The sequence below is a fragment of the Pygocentrus nattereri genome, chromosome 7, assembly GCF_015220715.1.
Source record: "Pygocentrus nattereri isolate fPygNat1 chromosome 7, fPygNat1.pri, whole genome shotgun sequence".
NCBI lineage: Eukaryota > Metazoa > Chordata > Actinopteri > Characiformes > Serrasalmidae > Pygocentrus > Pygocentrus nattereri.
The window spans coordinates 3,597,437-3,622,034 of NC_051217.1; the positions used below are offsets into that span (position 1 = coordinate 3,597,437).

General features: G+C 40.5%; 2 protein-coding genes across 4 annotated transcripts; both read right to left on the minus strand.

Annotated features, from left to right (window-relative positions):
• Positions 1–956: 956 nt before the first annotated feature.
• On the minus strand, positions 957–12,713 carry si:ch211-216l23.2 (uncharacterized protein LOC565061 homolog). 3 transcript variants are annotated; one of them, XM_017691261.2, is made up of 10 exons: positions 12,613–12,713; positions 12,066–12,163; positions 11,234–11,317; positions 10,445–10,545; positions 10,137–10,260; positions 6,299–6,498; positions 3,524–3,799; positions 2,504–2,650; positions 1,341–2,141; positions 957–1,218 (listed from the first exon to the last, which is right to left on the minus strand). In XM_017691261.2, the coding sequence occupies exons 2-10, from the start codon at positions 12,128–12,130 to the stop codon at positions 1,187–1,189; spliced, it is 1,830 nt and encodes a 609-aa protein (XP_017546750.1). In that variant the 5' UTR covers positions 12,131–12,163; positions 12,613–12,713; the 3' UTR covers positions 957–1,186. The 3 variants fall into 3 exon arrangements, with proteins under 3 accessions (XP_017546750.1, XP_017546740.1, XP_017546758.1); XM_017691251.2 differs by having other exon boundaries at positions 12,609–12,710; XM_017691269.2 differs by lacking the exon at positions 12,613–12,713 and adding an exon at positions 12,550–12,568.
• A 266-nt stretch (positions 12,714–12,979) lies between these two features.
• On the minus strand, positions 12,980–23,705 carry rspry1 (ring finger and SPRY domain containing 1). Its single transcript, XM_017691280.2, has 15 exons — positions 23,311–23,705; positions 21,002–21,515; positions 19,509–19,561; positions 18,215–18,327; positions 17,523–17,649; positions 16,989–17,047; positions 16,758–16,824; positions 16,534–16,665; positions 15,906–16,021; positions 15,677–15,820; positions 15,326–15,437; positions 14,959–15,061; positions 14,636–14,788; positions 14,380–14,484; positions 12,980–14,106 (listed from the first exon to the last, which is right to left on the minus strand). The coding sequence occupies exons 2-15, from the start codon at positions 21,361–21,363 to the stop codon at positions 14,010–14,012; spliced, it is 1,743 nt and encodes a 580-aa protein (XP_017546769.1). The 5' UTR covers positions 21,364–21,515; positions 23,311–23,705; the 3' UTR covers positions 12,980–14,009.
• Between the last annotated feature and the right edge of the window lie 893 nt (positions 23,706–24,598).

Genomic DNA, 24,598 nt, shown 5'->3' on the forward strand with positions numbered 1-24,598 from the left:
TGTAGCTCAGTCTTGGTGTGATGGGAAAGGTGCTGTAAAGGAAACATGACAGAGAGAACAGACTGTGTAATGTTCTGTGGAATGAATGAAGGGTTGGAAACCAGAAATGATTCTAGTGTCCATTGTGATGTTTTGTGATGTGCACAGGTTTATGCCACCTTCAAACTCTCGATTTTAATACAACTGTAGCACCAGACGATTACTTGTGATTTTTGTAGAATCACAGCAAGACAAATCAGTAAATTTTACTGATTGCTGAAAAACTTAGTAGCAAATTAAACTAAATCATTAATAAAATGACCAACCCTTTTTATAAAATGATCCAATTTTTCACAAACTGTCCATTATTAGTGAAAAAGGCGCCAAGTTGAGAAACTAGTTAACATGAATTTATGGTGCATTCAGACCAAAATACTGGGGTAACTGCTGTGGAATTACATAGTTCATGGAGTTTAAGAGCGTTGCAACCACAAATCATGTCCAACATACTTTTTAAAGTATTTCTATTTATTAAAAACCTGTCGCCTCCCATACCGAGGTCAAAAGGTCACTATAAATGAAATCTGAATCCATGTCTGTTATAAATCTATTACGCAGTATCCAGTATCACCACTCACAAACTGAAGCTCTCTTTTTAGATTTGAATATCATGAATATTTAATTTTTCTAGACCAATCAGAACTATATTTGTAGGTTGGCTGAATAATGACTGAACTGCTGCTGAGGAGGGATTCTCTCAGAATTATCTGGTGGCAGTAGATACTAAAATATCAGAATAAGCAGAGAGAAGACGAAGAGAGAAAAAGAGAAACTGCAGCCTGACACCACCGTTTGAAACTCACCTACACAATGATCAAACGTGCAGGAACCTCATAAAGATTATAAGAGAGCATTTGTAATGCTGACACAGCCATCTAAGAGACACGTCTTTAGACCAATTAGAGACCAGACTGCTGTAGAATGAACAACAAAAAAAAGACTTTTAATAAAATGCAGCATTTTTTTCCATGCCAGGGACAAGAAAACGAGACTAAAGAAAAAAAATGTATAAAAAGCAATTTACAAAGCAGAAAACAAAAAATATGTAAAACACAACAGAAACACTGTCAAGTAACATCAAGAATACACTGATGTGTTCTTAAGTGGCTGCAGTAGCCACTTAGTCATTTCAGACACCTTGAGATGGTCAGGGTAGCAGGCGTCGCATTGGGCGTGGTGCTAGAAAGAAAAAGAAAAGAAAAGAAAAAGAACCTCAGAGTCAAGTGAAATTCTTACAAACTTGAACACAATCCTCTGTAATTACACACGCAGAAGAACACCTAATATCTGAGAGACAAGACCTGTTGGGTTCCCCATGTGAAGGCTCTTGAGTGCAGGTGGTGGTGCTCTGGGACCACGTAGAAGTGGAGGACCACGAGGCACACCAGGACCATTCTGGGATGGTGGACCACGAAGCAGTGGAGGTCCATGACGAATTGGGGGACCTCGAGGCGGATGGAAATCATGGGGTCCATGGTCAGCAGGCCCATGTGTGGCAGGTGGACCAGGAAGCCTTGGTGGACCTTGTCGAGGCTGTGGACCACAAGAAGCTGGAGGTTCTCTTGGGCCTAGTAAACTACGGAGGACCGGTGGCCCTCGGGGGCCTAGCGCACCTCTTGGACCTGGAGGACCCCTTGGTGCCTGGGGACTAAAGGATGATTGGGGAGCATAAGAGGCAGGAGGACCATGAGGGGGACCTTGGCCATGAGGGGCAGAAGAGCCATGTGGAGTAGGAGGGCCGTGTGGGGCATCTAGGCCATAAGGGGCAGGAGGAGCAAGTGGAGCAGGAGGGGCAGGAGTACCATGAGGGGCAGGAGGGCCGTGAGGGGCAGGAGCAGCATGAGGAGCAGGAGGGCCGTGGGGGACAGGAGGGGCATAAGAATCAGGAGGGCCGTGAGGGGCAGGAGGGGCATAAGGGTCAGGAGGGGCATAAGGGTCAGAAAGAGCATGAGAGGCAGGAGGGGCATGAGGGGCAGGTGGAGCATGGGGGACAGATGGAACATGAGGGGTGCCTGGGACATGAGGGAGGGGTGGCCTGTGAGGGGATCCTTGAAGAACATCCACTGACAGAAGAGGTGGAGGCTTGGTCTTTAGATACGAAGCTAGAAGAATAGAGAGATCAGGATTTAAAAATGTAAAGCATTTATTTCACTTTTAACCAGTCATGGTTTCATGTATGTCATGTCTCTGAAATAATATATATATATATATATATATATATATATATATATATATATATATATATATATATATATGACATATACTTATATAAAAAAAATAAAAATTCTTATTGCTTACATTTAAGCTATCTAGGTATAATTTCTATGAATTTGTAGAAACCTTACAGACATCTATTACTTATCACTGATCACTGCTTGACTTTCCTATATACTTTATCAGGTTATAAATAAATAGCCAATGCATAAACCTGGTGCACCCATTAAACGGCTTTGAGGAGGCTCACCCATGCCCGAGGGAGGGGTTGGGTGCTCACTTATTGGTTGGCTGGGGCCGACAGGATTTGGTAGAAGGGGTGGAGGTTTTCCCAAACCTGCAGAAAAACTGTTCAGTGTCTCGGGAGCCACTTCACTTTCGACCTCACTGGGTAATTCTGGGGTGGCACAGAGGCAAAAGAATATACAGCAAGCTCAATAACATTTTAGGAAACAAAGTATTGTTTCTCAAGGCAACAGGGACAAACAATAACAATAAACAATACCCTGTCATGAACACTAGGACCTTCTAATGACCAAACTTGTGATTAATGAACTTTATGAAAATTTATGAAAAATGTTTTCACCCCTTTTTTCTCTTTACTCTTCCCATCTGTCAGAGAGGATGTATGACTCATTTTTCCTACAGGTCTTCCAATCTTACATCTGAATACAGCTGTGAATAAAAAATCTAAACTATATGGTCAAAACACGGAAGCTATAATTTGAGGGCTATTAGCTGCTAGTTGTTTTGCTTAGCATCCGTTTTGGTAGCCTGTTCAAATGTCAAACATACTTGGCTTCACTTTGATGGTGCTGTACTGTCTAACATCGATGGGCAGTGCACAGCAAATCCACAGCTGAGCTATTTCTGTGATGCAAACCAAACTTTTTAAACCCTCAAGATTTACAATGACTCTTGTGAGACCAGAGCAAAGGAAAGGAGTCTTACGGTTAACCAGCAGTCTTGACAGGTGCGCAGGTTAGTTATTTAGCAGGTCAGCTCTTGTGAAACTCGTATTGAGATCAACAGACTATTTGCAAGTTTATATTCATGCATGATTTAGAGGATGGCTCATCATAATTTAACAAAAAGGAGCACATTTTGCTCACTGTGGAACCCTGCAAGATGGAGGAGGAATCCCCAAACTGAGTAACACAACCACACATACATACACTAAAAAGCTCTGGATGTTCATGTATGTAATGTTTGTCTGCTGTCCAGTACACTGTGTCACTCTGTTCAACAAGAGAACTCCTTATGTACTCACTCTGCAGATGGTCCTGGCGGTTCTGTATGTACTCAGCGATGGTGCTTAACTCCTCCGGGTAGAGATGCAGGCCTTCTGCCATGAGAAAGAGCAGGTGTCGTGTGGTGGAAGGCACGAAGTGGCACTCCAGCTTTGCCCGCTCCAGGTAGTCATCGCTCAGCTCCGTCACCTGCGTTTCTGCCTCCACAGGGTCACGCTGCCGCCGGCCACTGCTCAGACGGCCAAACTCCTCCACCACAAACTCCATGGCCTGGTCTTTGGGCATGTTGCGGTGAACTGTGTGAGAGCAACAGAGACTCAGCCAATGGAGAAGGTAGAGGCACATGTGGTGCTCAGTGAGGGCCACTGCAGTTTAAACAGCTTGAGAGTTCTATCACACCAGCAGGAACGTGCCAGTGCCTGATATTTGCTGGATATTGTTCAATATGGTTTATGCAATTTATATGCAAGAGCTGATGTCTTCTTCAAGTTTTATTGCTTTTTTTGTGGGAGTAGAAGTGTTTGATAAGATGTTTAATGAAGTGTACAGTTTTTTGTTATTACTGTAAACAGCATGAAGGGGAAGGAATGCATTTTTAAAACTATATTAGTGTATTATCAGCAGGCATAATATGGATTTATACATCAGTTAACCAACGTAACCAGAAATATTTTAATAAGGAGGCACTTCGATTTTTTAAGATCTGAAAGATTTGAGTCTTCAATATGACCCGTATTGTTTCACCCTGAGAATATATTATTCATATTTTAGTTTTTAATGGTAGACCGGAAAGATGACAAGCAATGTAACAAAACAATGTATGCACTTACCAAGTTACAGTTTGGGTAGCTATAAAAATCAGTGCAATTTGTATTAATATGTGGACTAATTTTCTGTACTGCAGCAACGTTAACTTGCTATTATAGCGGTGGGAATCAATTCAGCAGAAAAAAATCCTGCTTGATACCAAGTGCTTTATTATTTGGCTTGTTCATTTTGTTTCATAGATTTCATTTTGTAGGAAAAAAAGGAGAAATTGTTTACTTTAAAGTAAGGCTGCATAATATGTCACTGGCCGATATATAATGTGCTGATAAACAGTAAAACTTGGGCAAGACTTCCAATGTTACATTTGCCTACAGTTGTGATTAAAATTCTGAACTATATGGTCAAAAGTATATATACACCCCACTGTTCAAATTATTGAGTTCAGGTGTTTCAGCCGCAACTTTTTTTTTTTGAGGTGTATTAAATCAAGCACAATCTACACTGACGAGCACTGACAGTGGAGTGGGTTATATTGAAGAGCTCAGTGACTTTAAATGTGTCAGTTCATGAAATTTGTGCCCTGCCATATCTGTCTTGATCAACTGTAAGGGCTATTATCGTGAAGTCTATGAAAACGGCAGACCACGCTGTGTCTGTGCCATCACTCAGTTCCAAACTGCCTCTGGAACAACACCAGCACAAGACATGCATTTTAAGAACTTCATGAAATGAGTTTCCATGGCAAAGCAGATGCACACAAGCCTATAATCACTTTACACAATGCCAAGCTTTGACTGGAGTGGTGTAAAGCATGTCACCATTGGACTGTATTCCCTGGAGTGATGAATCACACTTAACTATCTGGCAGTCTGATGGAGTGTGTGACCTACTGGAATGCTTAGTGCCAACAGTTTGGAGGAGGAGGGATAATGGTCTGGGGCTGTTTTTCAAGACTCTGAAATGTTATAAATGTTATAGCATACAAAGACATTTTAGCCAACTGCATGCTTTCAATTTTCTGGCAAAAGCCTGAGGACCCTAAATGGGTCCCCATATTAACGCCCATAGTTTTGGAATGGGATATCACTCATGTAGGTGTGATGGTCAAGTGCCTAAATACTTTTGGCCATATAGTGTAAATTACACTTATTATTTACAATCATTAAAAAACTATATCAATATGAATACCAGCCCTAACAAAACATCAATATCAGTTGCAGCAACAACCAGAAATTACACATTGGAGCAACTCCACTTTCAAAGTATAAATGGGTACTTTAAATGGATGAAAAAGTGACTATAAACCACCACATTCATAAAGATATCCAACAAGAAACACATACAAACATATAAATATTTAGTTTTAAACTACTGCATTTTGCCAAACATAGAGGCATATTAAAAGTGCTGAATCTTTTTGGGGGTAGCTATAAAAGGTACTCGCATTAGTGCATTTAATGCACTTACAATACAATTTATTGCTAGCTTGGTTTAATAAAAATGCTTCTTCTGATCATTTAAATGTCATCAGCATCAAACACACCTTCAGCTTTAGAAAGAGATTAAAAACCTTTTCAAACCGGTCTCAAAATTTCAAAATGGTCTAGGTTTTTAAAACGTGCAATGTTTAGAAATTTTGAATTTGGAAATTTTTGGTTAACTTGTGTTTTTCCCACTTATAAGCATTTGTGGGTGTGGTAATTATGTTTGCTCATTTGCGTATTTATTGCCGTTTTTGTGTTTTAAAACACCTTTTAAAAACACCCACATTTAAATATATGCACAATGACACACCTGAACAGGAACGATTATTTTAAATGCATTTGAGATCTTGTGAAAGAAGAAATTGTATATTGGCTTCTCAGATGGACCTGACCAGAGTGTTTATTTCAGAATTTTCTAGAAATAAATAATTATGTCCAGAAGGATGACCATCACTAAACCAGTGTATTTTGATAATAATACATACTATGGTTATGGCTAGTTAAATTGCTTTTGCTTGGAGAATTGTGGCTGTGGGGACTTACTTTTGAGGGACTCTGAAAATATGATTACTGTGCACGAGGACAGAGTTACATTAGTCTGCTCGACGAGAATACATAAGGGAGAACCGTCGGAGCGGACATCTTGGAGGGCCCGGGTCAGGCCTGACTCCGCTTGCAGGTAAAGCATTTCCACCGAGAGGCCACGGTCCTGCAAACAGTGGCCTAACGATTTTGGATAATCCCTTTGAAAGAAGAAGAAGAGAGCTGGTTATTGACCTCCATGCACCAAGGAATTGGTTAAACATGTGGCCGGGAAGAGGTGGTATTATTGTGCTGCCTAACGTATACAGCACAAAAGGCTGGAGATGAAGTTGGCCTCACATAAAGGAATAACTCATCTGCACTTGGGTGCAATAACCACCTCAGGAAGAATGTTAAACAACCAAATGTAATGCTCAATCTTTAAAGGAAATTATCTGGCACAGCATGTGGTAATTATAGATATTATACATAGATAATATAGATCATTATTTTTGTCATTACAGAAAACTACTGACCGGGTTAACAGCATGTTTGAAAATCATAAAATATGTGGAACATTTTAAAAAATATTATGTAAATAAATGTAAATTGCATGCCCATTTTAAATTTGATGCCAGCAACACATTTCAAAAAGGTTGGAATTGGGGACACGAAAGACTGGTAAAATTGTGTGATGTCAAAAAAACAAACAAACAAACAAACAAAAAAAAACACCTGCACCTGGTTGTTAATTGGCAACAGGTCAGTAAAATGACTGGGTATGAAAAAGAGCCCAGAGAGGCTGGTCTTTCAGAAGTAAAGATGAGGAGGGGTTCACCACTCTGTGAAAGACTGCACAGGCAAATAATAATGCAAAGTAAATTTCAAAGTATGATTATCATTATCAACGTACATAACATCATTAAAAGATTCAGAGAATCCAAAGGAATCTCTATATGCAAAGGACAAGACTGAAAACCAATACTGACTGACTGATCTTCAGGACGTCACGCAGTCTGTGAACACAGTTCATTGCTGCAACCACAAATGCAAGTTAGAACTCCACCAGGGAAAGAAAAAAAAACAAACAAAAACACAGAGAGGACCCAAAAACGCTGCTGTCTTCTCTGGGCCAGAGCTCATTTAAGATGGTTTGAGGCGAACTGGAAAAGTGCAATTAATTGGACACTGTGTCTTCTAGGCTAAAGACTATCCAGCTTGTTATCAGCACACAGTTCAAAAGCCAGCATCCGTGATGGTATGTGGGTGCATTAGTGCACATGGCATGGGTGACCTGGACATCTGTGAAAGCACCATTAATGCCGAATGATACGTACAGGTTTTGGACCAACATATGCTGCCATCTAGATGATGTCATTTTCAGACCAGGCCTTGCTTATGCAGAACCTGGTTTGACATGTATTACAACAGCATGGCTCCACTGCAAAAGAGTCTGGGTCCTAAACTGGCCAGTCTGCAGACCACTGAAAACATCTGATGCCTTATCAACTGAAAAATATGACAAAGGAGACCCATAAATACTGAGCTGCTGAAATCCTGTATGAAGAAAAAATAGAAAGTACTGGCAATTGGTCTCCTCAGTTCCCAAACACGAAGAGGTGATGCAATACAATAGTAAACATGCCGCTGTCCCAACTTCTTTGGAATGTGTTGCTGGCATCAAATTCAAAATGGGCACATATTTTTCAAAAACAATAAAATTTCACAGTTTCAATATTTGATATGTTGTTTTTATACCATTTTCCATTAAATATAGTTTACATGTCTTGCATATCTTCGCACTCAATTTTCATTTACATATTGCACTGTCCCAACTTTTTTATATATATAATAATTGCAAAAAAGATTAAATAACCAACAAAGCAATTATTTAATCCTTAGAAGACGCAGTTATCACCGACGCTGACCAAAGCATGGAGTAATGCTTCTCAACTGTAGCTCAGACATTCAGTCAAAATGTGAATTCTAAACTTTTTAAGTTTACAAGTAGAAGGCGTGCTATTTTGTTATGATTTGAATTTGATAAAAACTTCAAATGGCATAGTCCTGCTTTGTGAAAAGAAAAATACACTGTGTACATTTTTGTATGTGGGGAAAAAAATAAAAGAGTTCAATAAAGAATGTAAATGGAATTCTTTACATAATTATGTAATTGTATTTAAATAGCACAGCAAGATAATGAATGACTTCTAAGGATTATCAATATAAAAATAATCACAAACTGCCTGGTTCTAACAAAATATCTTAGGTTTGTTAAAAGGCACTCGCTGGTCATTGTTTAAAACTGGTTCTAACCCATTTTAACATGTGGAGAATATTGTTGTCAAACTTAAATAATAGATGTTGACATGGACAGTGTGACAGTCATGTTTTTTTAGACAATAATTCATTAAACACTTACTATGTAAATGGTAAATATACTAATGTAATATTAAGTCTGTTGCTTTGTTTCTCTTTCATTCTTGCTTGGTGAATAAATGGTGAACAAACGAATTTTAGGAAAGAAACCTCGGTTGTTACAACTGATATTATAATGTCTACAGTAGTCCCAAAGATCTGCTTGCAATTCACACGAAATTATGAAAAAAACGTAAGTTATGACATTATATTTAACCACTGGAATATTAAATATACTATGACACACAGCACTATTACCAGTAATTTATCAGTTGTAACAAGCCATCACACGCCAGCCCCAAAAGTGGTTTAGGATACAGATTAAATGATGTATTAGGTAATTTCTGACATACAATAAACATGAGGTTTATGACATTTTGTTAAATGATATCTGAAAAGTTATATTTGTTTTTTTTGTGCTGGATTTGTTAGATTTAATCCATTATTTAGGACAAGAATTTGAGCATTTTACTGTGTGAGTGTAGATCATTTATTAGTAAATGCAATATTTTTGCCATTTGTGTGGTATCAATATTTCAAGCTCTTTTATGAAAAGAAAGCCACTTAAAGCAATTAAAGTGCTCAAAAAGCTACTTTAAACTATTTCTGGTTAAAATATCAAGAATGTTACATTATATCATAAACGCTCAAAGTACCTGAAAAGACTGTAATTACTACGCCTTTCTGGTTTTAGGTATCAGAGTAACAGTCAGTCAAAGCCTCATTCTTTATTTGCTGCATTAATGCATTCATAATTTTGTGTGGCATTATTGAACAGCTGCACTACTTCATTAAAAATTAATTACTAACTAAAGACAGCAGTTCACAGACATGCAACAAGGGCTTTAAATGTGTATTACCAGCATCCTGGTTTATAAATAGTGAGATTTAAATTAGACCCCATTTACTACAAGACAAAAAAACATTTTATGCCTTGTTTTAGTTGTGGTTTGTTTTAGGATGACTGGAAACATTTGATGTGAGTGGAATTCTGAATCATGCTCATCCAAAAATGTACATTTCTTTTCCCATTTGAAAGATTTCGACCATTTTAAAAATGAAGAAAAATTAAAAATAAGGTTCTTTTTCCATAAAAATACAATGAAGCTGGATTTTTGTGCATTAAATGATGACAGTGTCATCAATCAGTTTCCTTTCACTTCAATTTGTGTAAATTGTGATTTTATAGAACAGTTGTTGCACTTTTATATATTTATATACATTTGAGTGTACAGAAATGACAGAGTAAAGTTTGTGTTTTTAATAGTTTCCACACTTTCACGTGTTGTTTTTTTCCCATTTTTAAGAACCTGCAGTTTTCTTTTAAAAATGAGCAAATCACCCAAATTAAAATTTTAACATGGTGAATAAATTAAGATATTAATCTTCAGATTTTTTTCATTTTTAGAGCATTCGGTTTCCTGATATGGCTGATACTCACAAATTCTGGTTATTCACTGACAGCACAACACAGTCAGCAGGCTTCTTGGCTCCATCTCCATGAAACTGCTCATACAATCTCTGGTACAGAGCACTTCGCTCATCCCCTCCGGCTGATGAGGCCACTGGAGGAATAAAGGCAAATATATCTGAATTCTTGACAATAAATCAAATCTTAAAGCTAACATGGCTCAAATTCGGCAGACAATTTAGAAGTGAATTTTTAAAATGGCACTGACATCTGCACTTTTTGGGAACGCTGGTAGAAGTACAATTAAATCATAAGACATTGTGACTCAAGATCATTACCATTGGGCTGATGAGCCAGGTGTGGCTGAGGTGCTGAAAGCTCATATGCCTCGTAGTTCGTAGTGGCAGCGTAATCGTCCTGCTGTTCTAAACTGTCATAACTGTAAACAGAGATTGAATCAACATTCAGCAACTATAACAATATAACAGACTTCAATCTTATGTTAGGGACTAAGAAGACCTTAATAATCTCTGATCAAATTTGGTCTGAGTCTGGGAATTTGGCTATTAAAACAATAACAAACCAAAGAGAAAGGAAAAAGGGATCTTTAATTTGCTCACAAAGAAGCCACAAACACACAAACACATTTTTGTTGAATGCGTTTACACTCAAACCAATAACACGATCATTTATTTCTGCAGTTACCTGATTACTCAAGCGATCCCGAAAACGCATACTCCAATGTCTTAGATCAAATTAAGGCCATTATTGTATTTCTAAAAATCTGATCGAGACCTGAATTTTAATTCAATAATCAGGTTTTTCAGCACATGTATAGCTTTAGTCTGATTTCTTTCATTTTTCTCAGACCGTGCACGTGCAAAAACAAAGTGCTGTCCCAGAAACAGCGAGCAGCGTTTAACCTGCACCTGCACGACGGCAACAACACACTTTTCTGAGCAATGCTGAAACCTACTGCATGTTCAACGAAATAAAGAATCGAAATATTCTTCACCTTTTATGATGTTTATTCCTATTTTCCCGGAAAGAGTGACTCAAAATCTTATGGATACAGCATTTTACCGCATCACACTCAGTGTCAGCTGACCATTGCAGTTCTAACTCACCTTTTTGATTCATGGTACATGTCATTCCTCTTCTCTCTGGGAGGATACGGCTGCCTTCGGTAAGCTCGAAGAGGTTTTACTCCACTACAAAATGAAAAACAAACACACTGACCTCTGAGGCTAAAAAAAGTACAGCATTATCAATGCCTAGAATAACACATCCACACATACAGTGTATAAAACGTACATATGAATATATGTAACATAATATAGCTTATGTAACGTCTTACTTTTTTCCCTCTGTTTCTGACGGAACCATTTGTTCATTATGACATGAAAGTAATTCAGAAAATTATTTAATATTTTAGGAGCGGTTTATGCCAGGCGGTCCAAGCTGTTGCGAGAGTTCAGGAACGTTTTATGCAGCTGTACATACAGTAAACACAATTCCAGTGCCTGCTTTGTGCTGCTAGTATTACATGTTGATTTCTCCAAATGCCCAGTATACTGGACACTGAAGCACTAAAGCAGAGGGAAGTTTGTCTTGTAGATTATAAAACTGCACGCTACAGTGGCCTCACAACAAGTGTGTGAAATGCTGATGCTTCTATTTATACAGCTAAAACAGCCTGGGGCGAAACACAGCCATACAAGATGCGTAGCAGGACACCACCCTGTGAATTTCATGGTTACCCAGTTCTCCCCGTTAAATTAAGAGTAGTCGTTCAATATGAAGCATAAAAACAGGTCAGCCAGTGATTTAGAGCCGTTACACACTTAATGTATGAACGCCAGATTAAATGTAGAGTAGAGTAGCTGCTATTCAGCGCAGATAGTGCTGCTCTGAGTTATGAGTCCTGAAGGATGAGTCTCTCTGATTGAACGCGCGTACCCGCTGTTTGGGTTCGGCTGAGGCGGAGGCCGCCTGCCTCCTGCGCCCGGAGCCCACAGCGACATGGAGACGGACCCAGAACCCGCTGAAGGTTTCAGCTGAACGGGAAAAAAAAACACTGATTACTAAATCTAACGCAACACAAACGCCACACACACTTATTTACTACCATAACCATCGTCAGCTACCTGGGTTAGCTAGCCTGGCTAACGGTACTCTGCTGGAGTGTAAGCCAGCGAGCAAGTGAACTCAGTGAACACAGAAAATGTGCGCAAACCTGAAAAGTCAGACAATATTTAGCCGTCTGTTGACTCACAGTATTAAACAGAGGCTGGACAGTCAAAAGTTCTAACAATGTTTTTGTAAAAAAAAAACAAAAAAAAAAACAGCTAATCTAATTAGCCGTTGCTAGGAGCAGTTGTGCTAACTCGTACAGCCACAGAGCGCTTATAGTAAACAAACGTATATGAGACCTGTACGTTACCAATGTAATCGGTATTCAAAAACCTATGTGCACCATATCTGAATGCAGAGTTAAAATACCAACGTAAAGCCTTCAAATATCTGGAGGCTGCTGGCGACGTTTGCGGACGGCTCTCTTTCCTCAGAGGGATCAGGTGCTGCTCGGAGCGCACACCGCCACCTGCCGCATCCTCACGGTAATAGCGGCGGATGGAGGATCCACACCGTTTTCTTTTGGCTCCAGTCCTCACAGTAGATCACATATTTACATTTGGCTTCAGGGGTGTGACTGCTCATTCGACTTAACCCCCAACCCCTCACATTATTTCTCGTCCTTCTGTTGTTATCATCATCATCATCCTGATGTTTCATTCTAACACAAACAGACTCGGCCCAGTTGTTTCAGGACACCATCTGAAGCTCTTCGAGCTCTGTAAATCACTTGCAACAAATTATTAGGCAACACGTAAAACATACGTTTATTACAAACATCACAGTTCAGAAAAAGAATGATTCTGAATTCAGTCCTATTCTTAGATCTTTGGAGCTCTTTCGATGTCGGTATCCTCGCGTTGACCGTTTCAGAAAGTTCACATTTTGCTCTCTGTATCCAAGACCTGGATATGTGCATCCTCCTTAAATAATCAGGGTAAGCAAGACAAATGATTGAGCCTCTCAGGTCATCTGATGAACACTACAGCAACCCGAACACTGTATGACCTTCAGTCAAAGTTTATTCTCTGCAATTTTATGTTTCATTTTTGATACTAAATGTGATTTTCATTCTGCACAATGAAAATCTGTATAACACCACTGGAAATCACAGCTTCTTTAATCATCAAGACTTCCATCCTATCGATAATGTAAGGGAATCAACCCACAATTGTTTCAAGTACGAGAGAGAGACAGAGAGAAGAAAATATGAGATTCAATCTGTGTCTCAGAATCAGGCATTTGCATCATTGTGGAAATAAAGTGGTTAGGCAACCGTTGTCTTTCTTGTTGAGCCTTTTAGTTTGACTAAAACATGAGAAAAGTCACAGATACATTTAAAACACCTGAACACAGAGATATGCAGGCACCGCTGATCAGCGGCTATGGGGAGAGAGTCCTAGGCAGATTGTGTATGCAATGCATGTTCTACATTAGACATGCATTTTACGGCATGTTTCTGGAAATGAGGCTTTGAACTTCTCAGAAACCTTTCAACTTCCCCAGTTTTCCTCCAGCCCTCTCATCCTTTCCGGCAAGAGATGGCCATCTCGTAGGTATGTTCCCTGCTTTAAGAGGTGGAGAAATAGCTTTCTCTCTTTAGAACAAAAGAAGGTTCCATCCTTTCTTCCTCATAACATTCTGAGCTGTAGCATCCAATCCTGAAACAGCATCATGATTTCTATTGGTCAGGTTGATCTCTTGGACAGAGGGAACTGGATGGGATGGAAGCTAGGAGGAGTGTCCACGCCCTGGCCTTCACGGCTGATGTCAGGACACATGGGAAATGAGTCTGACTCGTGTCTGAATGTCCTGACGACATAAGGGGCATGTCTCCAGCTGTAAGGCACACTCCATACAGATCCCACTTCAGACAAAACACAAACAGACACAGAGACAATAAACTGTTAAAAAAATTAAGGTGAAACATAATTGCAAATATCTGGTGCTGAGAAACACCACAATTTCAGAATTTGCACAATTTCTTGCTTGCCACAAATAGATAAACATCTTGCAAAATACAGTAGGATTATTTAGAAGCTCACTTCGTTTATTACCCAAAAGAAGGCTTCTTAACTTAAGTGGAGTCATGTAAATCCTTTACCCTAGAAACTATTTCCCCCATTCCTATATTCTGTACCTGTGTGCACAGGGTCTCAGCTCTGTGTCTGCCATCTGGTCACAGCAGAGGGTGCAGCAGTTATCTCTGATGCTAACCTGCTTCAAAAGGGCTAGGCGTCTATGTCTGAGAGTTTTTAAAAAGAGAAAGAGAAAAAGAGAATCTGGTTAATAGAGTCATGAGACAACTGCCTGTGATTTACTTTCACTTAAGCGCTTTACTATGAGGTGCCGATTTCCCCCAGAATTCATCCTTGGTGTCCAGCAACCAAAGATACCTGGGTAAGATGATCTTCTCGTCGGATGCAAGCGAGGCAAACTCATTAAAGGTGCTGAACTTGACAGAAGGGGGGTGGCGGAAGGGCTTGGCACCAAAATTGAACTCACACTGTTGGTAGGACATGAAACTGGCTGCTGCAAAGAAGCCAGACCTGAAGGAGAAAGCACAGAGCATAATATATGAGGATGACAATAAGCAGAACAGACAGACATACTTTATTACGACTCACTTATCATCTTACAAAAAAACTTGCTCAGACAGCTGCATGGATGGTAATCTGTCTTAGGAAAAGAGAACAGGAAATGAGACTGGTTTGCTTACGTTGCAGAGGAGAACACCTGCTTCTCAGGAGGAAGCTGGTGTCCGTTCAGATAGAAAACCATCTGCTTCTTGCTGAGATCCAGCAAGAATCCTATGGCATCACCTGTAGAACAAAGAACACTCACTATACCCCAACAAACAGAAAACTGCTTCTATTGCACTGAACATCTTTCACTGCGATACTTAATCAGTGATTGCAAGATCGCGCTTCTTATAAGCTTTATAGCTTTGAGGCCTTTATCATTAGAGGAGAACATTAAAATTAAACTTATATCTAAACTGGGTCTAAAGAGCTCACTCTGACTACTCTGAGACTGAAGGTGTGGGAATCAAAATGTTAAGTCTATAGTATTATCACTGTACCAACCTTCTTTCCAACAGGGATGGGAGTGAGGTTTACTGCGAGCGTTGTACCAAATCAGCTGCCTGCAGCCGTCATACGCACACGAGTACTCATCATCTCCAATCCCATAGCCTTCCTATAAAGCACAGATACAGAATAGTGTCACTACTAACTACGACAGTCTGGGAAAACACATCCTTTGTGTTAAAACTAGACCAAAAAGGAATTTCCATGAGACTATGCTCAGGAAAAAAAAAGGCTGAAATTTCTTTAAGGTTTTTGATCTGGATTTGAAAACCTGTCAATGTGTGTGCACAATGAGGGTCACAAGATTATGTTTACTCAAATACAGCAAGGACTATGGTAGGGACATACATGGTTGAGGAACTTGCTGTCCTTGGTGGCCCAGCCAATCTGCATGACCCCAGAGGTGATGACCGTGACCTCATAGTACCAAACCCCAGAGTCCACACAAAACGTACAGCGCACACTCTCGAAAGATGATGCATCACATCGGGCCTGAAGAACAAGTGAACGCTTGTAAACATTTGGGAACTTTCACATACTATAGTCAGATCTCTTATTCTTAATCCTGTGCTCTCACCTCCAGACCACTTGGAGAGATCTTGAGATATTCACTGACATCATTGCTGTTAAGCATGGCATTGATGTTGTTCAGGTTGACCTTCTCATAAGTGAACTGGCGACCCTCTTTCAGAACTAAGGTAAAAGGATGAGAACATCAAGTACATGTTATCAACAAAACTGTTATCCTCAAACCCCTACAGATATACTGCAGTACAGAAGATTCACACCATCTTCAAGTAGACAAATTACAGTAAAATATACTGAGTGACTAAAATAAATAAATAAATAAATAAAATCATGAGAAGAACAGAGCATAAGTCTATAAGTAACTGGACAGTGAATTCTTGTTTCGTCTGTATGCCAGAAGGTTGACTCAAAACTGATGACTGACGCTGACGTGCAGAATGATGGTAAATACATCTACACTTCATGAGCCATAAATAAATCACAGGCATAGCCTCTGAGACATAACCAGATTGATTTGATTTACTCTTATTTTTTTTTGTCATCAGAAATTACATCACTGTCCAAGTATTTATGGACTGCATTGCATCTTTACTGTAAAAATAATTAAATAATTTAAAGGGAAGGAACGTGTAAGCCCAATTCTCCAGTCTCTTTGCAGAGTAGATTGAAGTACTCACACAGGTTGTCCAGGCTCCACTGCGCGCAGAAGCCAACTTGGCGCTTAAGATAGTCTGTGTGATCTGCCCAAGATTCCAAGACAGCTAGACGATCACTGATACATGATTCTGACACAGTCAACTTGTTCTCACCTGAAACCACAATAACAGTTCATGATGATTCTTTTTTGGCACAAAGTATCAAGTGTGGCATTACAGAGAAATGGCTGAATAGAGAGACTCACTGGTCTGAGAGAACTTCTCCAGAGCAATGAGGGCAAAGAGCATTACAGTCGGATGGGCCTCAGAACTCTGGGAACAAAAAAAAAAAAGGGAACAAAATAAGCCAAAGCATGACGCAGAGAGAACCTGAATAACTGAACTACAGCCCTGTGACTGTATGTGGAAAAAGTTATAGAAATATGAGCACATGCTGTGTGTATCAGCATAGTGCTGTTATCAAAAGTGTCTCTCACCAGGCTCTCCAGCAAATACTCCAGGGTTCCTGGGCTGAGGAGTGCAATGCTAGCTGGACCTGTGAGACACAGAGTAAAGACTCAACTCACACAGAAACTAGCCAAGCATTTAGCTACCAAAGCAAAATCATGACACTGAAACTACCGGACATCAAGAGAAGAGCAGAGATCCCTTGGTGCACTCTGTGCTTGTGCTTTTGTGTGTGTTTCTGTTTAGAGGGCTCAGCAGATCTGTCAGAGCATGGCCATAGGTCTCAGAGGGAGACTGCAGCACACAGAATCATACCCAGTACGCAACTTGTATGACTGCAGACTCTGCTCTTTTCCTGTAGTTGCGAAATGCTACAACCCTCTTCTTAGCAGTTTATAGCATATGAAAAGATCTAGCATCACCTTGTGTGGTCATGTATGAATGTGCACACTACCTGGATGTCAATACATGTGAAAACAAGTCAGTGTCTTCATCACATACACATATGCAGAGCGCGGATTTGGACATGCTTATTTAGACATTGACGAACAAGAACAGCTTACCAGCGAGTTTCTCAGCTAGGCAGCCCAGCACGGCAGTGGTATTGCGGTGCTTGGCGGGAATGAGGGCGTCCTGGCGAGCTACAGCGCCGCTCAGACTCAACATGTCTGACAACTTCTGCAGGGCATCCTGGACAAGAGATATAAGGCTGCATTACAATCGGGGAAAACACACAGGGATGGCAGCAATGAGCGAGACAATCCTGAATTTTGAAGCACTGTACAAGAGACAGAGGTTTTCCAAAACACACATTCACCTCATCACCACATACGATTTGGCTTGCTCCAATTACAATTAGTTGCCCCTCTGTTGCTTCTGGATAAAGTAATACTAATTGTGTGCCTTACTCTTGTGTCTACTTGACAAAACACAGTTAAAAATGAAAGCAAACAGAGTTTTTGCGTTTTTGTCAGTAAAGCTTTAACGAATTAGATAAATAACTCTGAACCACATCTGAACAATCGATTTATTTCCTTCAAAAAGTTTCAATCAGCTGGGACGAGCATCAAAATAAAGACATATTCCTGTTTAGCTTTATGTTGTCAAGGGGAGGTGAGGGCCTAACTTTTGTTACTCAGCGTTTGGTTTTATATCACCATGTTTAGAATCAATATATAGATCTGTTCACGATGTTGAACCATGTCTTAGATGGGTCTACCTGATGCCTTGTCTGAACTGACACATTAATACTCACTTTGGTGGGCAGAGGGCACTCGTCCAGCAGCAGGGTGATCACAGCTGGCCCTAGCGGGTCATCCAGAGGAATCACTCGGATTAGAGACTGCACCACTTCTAGCCATCCATCATCTACAAAGACACAGAGAGAAATGCAGTCGTTATGAGCCACTCTATTAGAGAAGAGTCGCTCATCTATTCCTTTATATACACTATACAACAATAATGACTAGCTATGCAGTGGATGCAGTACACCATTGTGTCCAAAAATAGAGCCATTAAACTGAATCAGCAGTGATGAATCGTAAATCACAACAGTTTCAGCCCCCTCCAGAGCAGTTTCCACCAATTAGGCCATTATTGCAGTACAATTTTTTGGGGCAAAAAGACAAATTGTTAATATTGCTGCTATTCTCAAATACCCTAAGAAATGGCCAGAGGATAAAAATTTTAAATCCTAGTCCAGCATTTTAAGAACAGATTTTATTGTGTGCTGCTCAAGCTGCCCTACACATTCCTTCCTCCACAAGCCTGTGACCAGCCACCTGACGCCACCAAAGCCAAACCACGTCAGTACCCACCAAAGCAGCAGATGCATGTATAAATAAAGTCAACAGAAATGGAAACCTTGGCAACCGGACAGAGAGAGAGACATGCTGGCGGGAAGGACACACCAGCTCAGTCTCTGCTGTATTCTGCTCCCCAATAAGATCCATAGAAGGGCCAAGGCCCTGCTGAATAAGACCCTAACAATAGCCAAAAGGGGTTTGGTGATGATCCAGAGTCACAACTGGAAAATATGCAGATCGATATCAAGAAAAAAAAAAGTTAAATTTGTAACAGAAAACTTGCTACACCTCTGCAATGTTTCTGCAAACCTGTAAAGAAGCGGTTCACTTTTCACCAAACAAATTGCACTTTGACCCAGAAAAAACAAACATGCCTCCTAGACACATACCACACACAGACTTAAGCCTGAAAGCACTGAAAGCAATAGACTAAAGGACTTATGGGTACATTTGAGCTGCAAATCAACTTTACCTCCAGCAACAAAATCTAGCATCACCATGACAATGGTAGTAAAGGCCAGGGCCAACATCAAAGGCAGCAGCCAGTCCCTTCTAATACCCTGCCATTTCCACAGCTTCCGGCACTTGTGTGACATGCTAATTATTTAAGCAGGGGCTGGCAAGGTGAGGACAGCCTAGGCTGGACTCCTGCTCAGACAGAGACAGCACATCAGACAGGTCTGATGGTGTGTTGAAAGGCAGCTGAGTGATGTGAAACAACTGGCGTTATGCATTTCCACTTACCAGTTTCAGCCATCTCGTGCAATGTTATCATGGAGTATGGGGGCTCTTGGTCACTGTAACACAAAAAAATTAAAAAATTAAAAAAAAAAAAAAAAAGATTACACAAAGATTACAAAATCAAGCTAATGACCAATGGGTTAAGAAATTGCAGTAAACTCTAGGCTGACCTTCCTCTGGTCTTGTGACTGTAACGTTCTAGCACTCAGTTGAGAACAAAGCATATGACATTATAATGATATAATGGGCACATGCAAGGATGAATGATGGATAGCCACTGGAGGGCAGACAGACTTGGGCTGCTGCATCTGCTGCTGCTCTGGTTGTTTTGGCTGCAGGATGTACCCATCCATCTACCTAACTGCTCCTGAAACAGTAAATCTGTGTGGCGACAGCTTTCTCAGGAGAAGCCCTCTGACACAAGAGCACTATCACGTTGGCTCCAATTGAAGGAAGTTACAGTTTCCTTTATCTATGCCATAAGTCAGAGGCCACATGTTACTAAAGGGGATAAGCTACAAAATAAGGAGCAACTTACAGAAGCCAGAGAGACAGCAAAAGCTAATCTTCCAAAGACCCTGGTGCCTGGGTACTCTAACTGCCCAGTGAGTAATGATGATGGGATGTGAGGGCTGAGGTCACTGATTCACAGCTAGTAAATACCACCAGATGCTGCTCATCTCTTTTATCAGAAACTGAGAGCGCAGAAGACAACAGTAAAGTTAGGAATACATGTTTCATTGTTAGCTTAGGTTGCATGCTTGTGAGAAAGGTACAGCACCACTAAAAAGTAAGTAGTGAAGCAAATCACAATCAAGCCTTATACCTGCAATCCCAAGTTCATAGGTTTCTCAGTTTTGAACGGAACAGACAGAAATTAAACTGCTGTCTTTAAGTGAGCATCCACCATGGGATATTAATGTAGGCTGGTGGACATCCGTGTAGGTTGACCATGTGGGAAGGTGAGAGAACATACAGAAAAGACAGGGAGTGCCCACACAATGCCAGCACATTAAAACAAACGGGCAGCAGCTCATATTGGCTCATTCTCTAAGCTTCAGTAATAAATTAAGATTAAAAGCAAGGCTGCGAAGAAAAAAAAAAAAAGTTTAAATAAATAATGCCTTCATCATTATAGATTTCGATAAGAGTGCCTCACTAGTCTCCATCTAATCTGAAGCTGAGGAACTAAATAAAGAAAGGATATGGCATCGCTACAGGAAAAAAAAGAATAACCTATATAAAGCAAAAACCATTGCGTTTCCTAAGAATAAGCCTAATACTTAAATATAAACTGGAAAACACTGACAGATGAAAGAGGAACCAAACAGTCATTCATATAAACAGAAAACTCAAATTTAATACGTATGACTTGTACAGCAAGCAAGTCCACAAATGGAACAGTTTGACGTCATATTTCAAGTTTCACAAAGTCATTCCCCACAGTGTATTTTCTCACTTCCTTTTTCATTACATTCATACTGAGGACCACTCACTTGTCAACAAGAGTCCTGATGACAGCCAGTGTATCCAGCACCAGACCGTCCACGTTCTGTTTTTTGCGCCGTGGCTCATGGGGCCCCCGGCCTCGTCTGGGTGGTCGGACAGGGTCCCTCGGCCGGCTGCTCCTGGCCTCTGGAGGATCAGTGGCAGAATTGTCCACTCGCCTCAGCTGCCTACGAGGCGCCGCACCCTCCTCAATGTCGCTGTCTTCTCTGCACACACAGCTGTTCCCCATGGCTCTGCTGCCTGCAAGGCTTGGCCAGAACTCTACAGTTCCCAGCTGTTCTACGGTCAGTCGTAGAACCCGCGCAAGGCTCCTGCTGGCACAGAATGCAATCCAGGTGGCTACTATCATATCATTTGAAGGACTTAGGGAGGTGCCTCGGGATGGGCTGCATAGGGATGTCAATCATTGTGCTACTGCAGATTGTCAGCAGCCAAGCAGAGAGAAGCGACAGCATTAGCGCTGCAGTCAACAAGCATCCTACACCAGTAACTTCTTCACTCCTGTGTGGAGACAAACAGTAATAAATATAGATCCAACTGTGTTTAACAGCTTGATTAAGCAAAAAAAAAAACGAAAAAACATTCCTTTCATTGCACCTGCTCTGCTTTCGGTTTTTGATGTTGGGTGCCTTGGTATTTAAAAAAATAAAAAAGAAATAATAATAAAAATAAAAATAAATAAACAAACAACCAGAGACATCTATTACCAGAAAAATACATGATGTGACATGGTATTTGTGATCCTCAACTTCACACTTGAATACAAATGTAACAGTAAAACACTGTACAATAATAAGGAGCTTAATATTAGAAACCCTGTGGACCCTCAACTGCACGTCCAAACGTTGTCAACATCAAGAGAGCAAAATATTTATCTGCGGACACTGATTTCTAAACTAATTACAGCTTTATTAGACACATAATTCTCAAAGCTTATCGTTTCTTAATTCCACTGATTTTTTCAAAATGTATGTCGATTTCAATCATTGAGCTGTAAACAGAGTCTTTCAGAGCAGTACGATGTGAAATGGTTCACTTTAGAAAACCTTAACTCAGACTACTTTACAGTGGTAGCAATAGGAATCAGGAATACCCATGTTTACAACACAAATATAGCCATTTTACTTAATATCCATGAACCTAAGCGTGTCTTCCGGGTTTTATATGCAATGCTGATTACAGCACAACCCGGGAAATCTAGAAACAAGCTGATAAGACCAACAGATTCGGGTCCGATCGTTGAAGAGGAACCAGAGAGCTGCTACCACCTGTCCAGTAAAATCTCTCAGTCTCAGCGAGCGCGCCCGGTGCAGGAAGACAGAACCACTCTCATAGGCAATCAAAGAGTTTATTCAGGCTTCTGCACACAGAAAGAAGGGCACTCAGTTAACTCACAGAGTTAACCCTTTCACAAGCCTTATAGGGATAAAGTTAGAAAAAAGTTTTACTGGGGACTACTTTAACTTATCACACATTTATCTCTCCACCATTAACGGATTTTTAAAAGCACAAAACTTTATCTCAGAACTATCACAGAAGAATGTCTCAGACATCAGGCAGCCCTTTCATGCAACAACTCTCTGTCAGACGTCTGGTTCCTATAACTACCCATGTGAACCATTCTGACTTGGTACGTGTCTCTAGTACGGAGTTCTTCGGTCACTCTGAATGACTTTATATCTCAACGTATGATGTATGGAGAAACGTAGAAAAACCGGTGGAGCTGTCCTTCAGCTTAATAACTCCAGAGCGGTAGTTAGTTACAACTTACACAGCACTCACTGAAGTGACAAGTAAGGAACTCCGGCGTGTTTGTAATGTAAACACAAAGATGTAAGAAGTAAAGAGTCTCGTTGTGAGGCTAGAGATACACAATAATGTTGGCCAGCTAGTATCTGAAAATGAAAGGGCAGCTGGCTGACCAGCTGACAAAACATCTAGCGTAGGCTACCCAACGTTAGCTGGGTCAGCTAATCTTCACCTAGCCAGCTCCACACATAAACACCGTTAATAGCTGACTAATCGGTGACGCTGCGTGTGGACTTGCGGACCGAGGCACACTGGCTATTTTATTAAGCAACGGAAAACCTTCCCTTACATTCTTGCCAAACTTCCAACATGTTTCAAAATGCAGGTTAAGTTTTTATTCACGTTAGCCCGACAGCTAGGTTAGCTGGCTAGCTGCGAGCTGGGCAGCTAACGTGATGCAACTGTAGAGTTTACCGGAAACATAAGACCAGGCCAGTTAGAAGAGCAGTAAGACCCGTGAATCGAAATAAAAACAAACATTACTTACCGGCAACATTAACTGAGCAGATGTGTTGTTCTTACTCCGAGTGGAACAGGGCTCAGTGTCCAGGCCCGACCCGAGGAGCACTACAGGAAGTGTCTCACTGAAGCTAGCTAACTGTTAGCAGCCTACTACGCGGCTAGTCCTGAGCCCGCATTCACAAACATGCGTCCAGCCTGTGACCGACATTATAACACAGCGCCTCTCTGCGATAAAAACCACTGAAACGCGCTATCTCGGAACTCACAGCTAGCTACCGAGCTCTTCTTGCCCAGCCATGAGACGTTTCTGTCATAAACTGGTGAGGAGTGTCAGCCCGGAGCCGGAGCGGAGGATCAATCGGAGCGGAGGAGCCGTGAGCTCATCACATATTTCTATAGCGACGTCCTCACATCGGCAGCCAACCCCTCCTAGCAACCAGCAACACTTCCATTCAGACGCTTCTCCTCCAGGAATTAATAACCACGTTGTGAGACCGTTACCGAAACTGTGGATTTTAGAAGGAATTGGGGAGTTGCGGGTACTTTTAAAGTTCAAACGAGCAACTTCAACGTTGTTTGTATATATAAACTACATGGCTAGAAGCTTGAGTCGCCCCCCTCCCCAATTTTTATTTATTTATTATTCATATATATATCAATTTATTTATTTATTGTTATTATAACTTTTTGATACACAACGATATTTCAAGATACGAACTCTCGTCGAGGATGTCATAACTACAAGTTACTAGCTAGGGGGCGTAAAATATGATTACAAGAAAAAAAAACATAAATAATAATAATACAGAGCACAAAGGAGCAAAGCCATACAACGACAGATTAGAAAAATAAGTTTCTAGAGATGATTCTAGCATTTTTTCCAATTTTTAAAATCTACTTCATGAAGAATAATATGATTTAAATCCATTCACAAAGCAGAGGAAGGAGGGCTTATTACCTCCACCTACTACAGTGAATGTGGTATTTTGCTCAAAGTGCAACTGCATTTATGGCATCAGAGGAATCTGAGCTTAAGTTTTCCGCATAAAATAAAATGGCATCAACATCAAAAGAACGGATGGTAAGTTTGAGATTAATCCAGTTTCTAATGTCCATCCAAAAATTTTGTGAATATTTACATGAAAAAAAAGCTCCAAGGATTTTTCTTCTGACTTACAAAGGGCACATGAGCCAAACATTTCATTTAAATCTTTGATTTGATCAAACATGCTCGTTTTAAAATTAAACGAATCAGCACAAAGCTGAAGCCAGCTTCTTGTTCGAATTTTCCAGTTCCACCTTAAAGAACGCCA

Coding starts and splice junctions, on each gene's coding strand:
- si:ch211-216l23.2 (XM_017691261.2), bottom strand. CDS start 12,130: ATGTCGCTGTGGGCTCCGGGCGCAGGAGGCAGGCGGCCTCCGCCTCAG. Junction 10,546..11,233: donor ATGTACCATGAATCAAAAAG/GTGAGTTAGAAC, acceptor CTCTGTTTACAG/TTATGACAGTTTAGAACAGC. Junction 10,261..10,444: donor CCTGGCTCATCAGCCCAATG/GTAATGATCTTG, acceptor TTATTCCTCCAG/TGGCCTCATCAGCCGGAGGG.
- rspry1 (XM_017691280.2), bottom strand. CDS start 21,363: ATGATAGTAGCCACCTGGATTGCATTCTGTGCCAGCAGGAGCCTTGCG. Junction 19,562..21,001: donor ATCAGGACTCTTGTTGACAA/GTGAGTGGTCCT, acceptor TTTGTGTTACAG/TGACCAAGAGCCCCCATACT. Junction 16,022..16,533: donor GTGGAGCCTGGACAACCTGT/GTGAGTACTTCA, acceptor CTTTTACCTTAG/TTCTGAAAGAGGGTCGCCAG.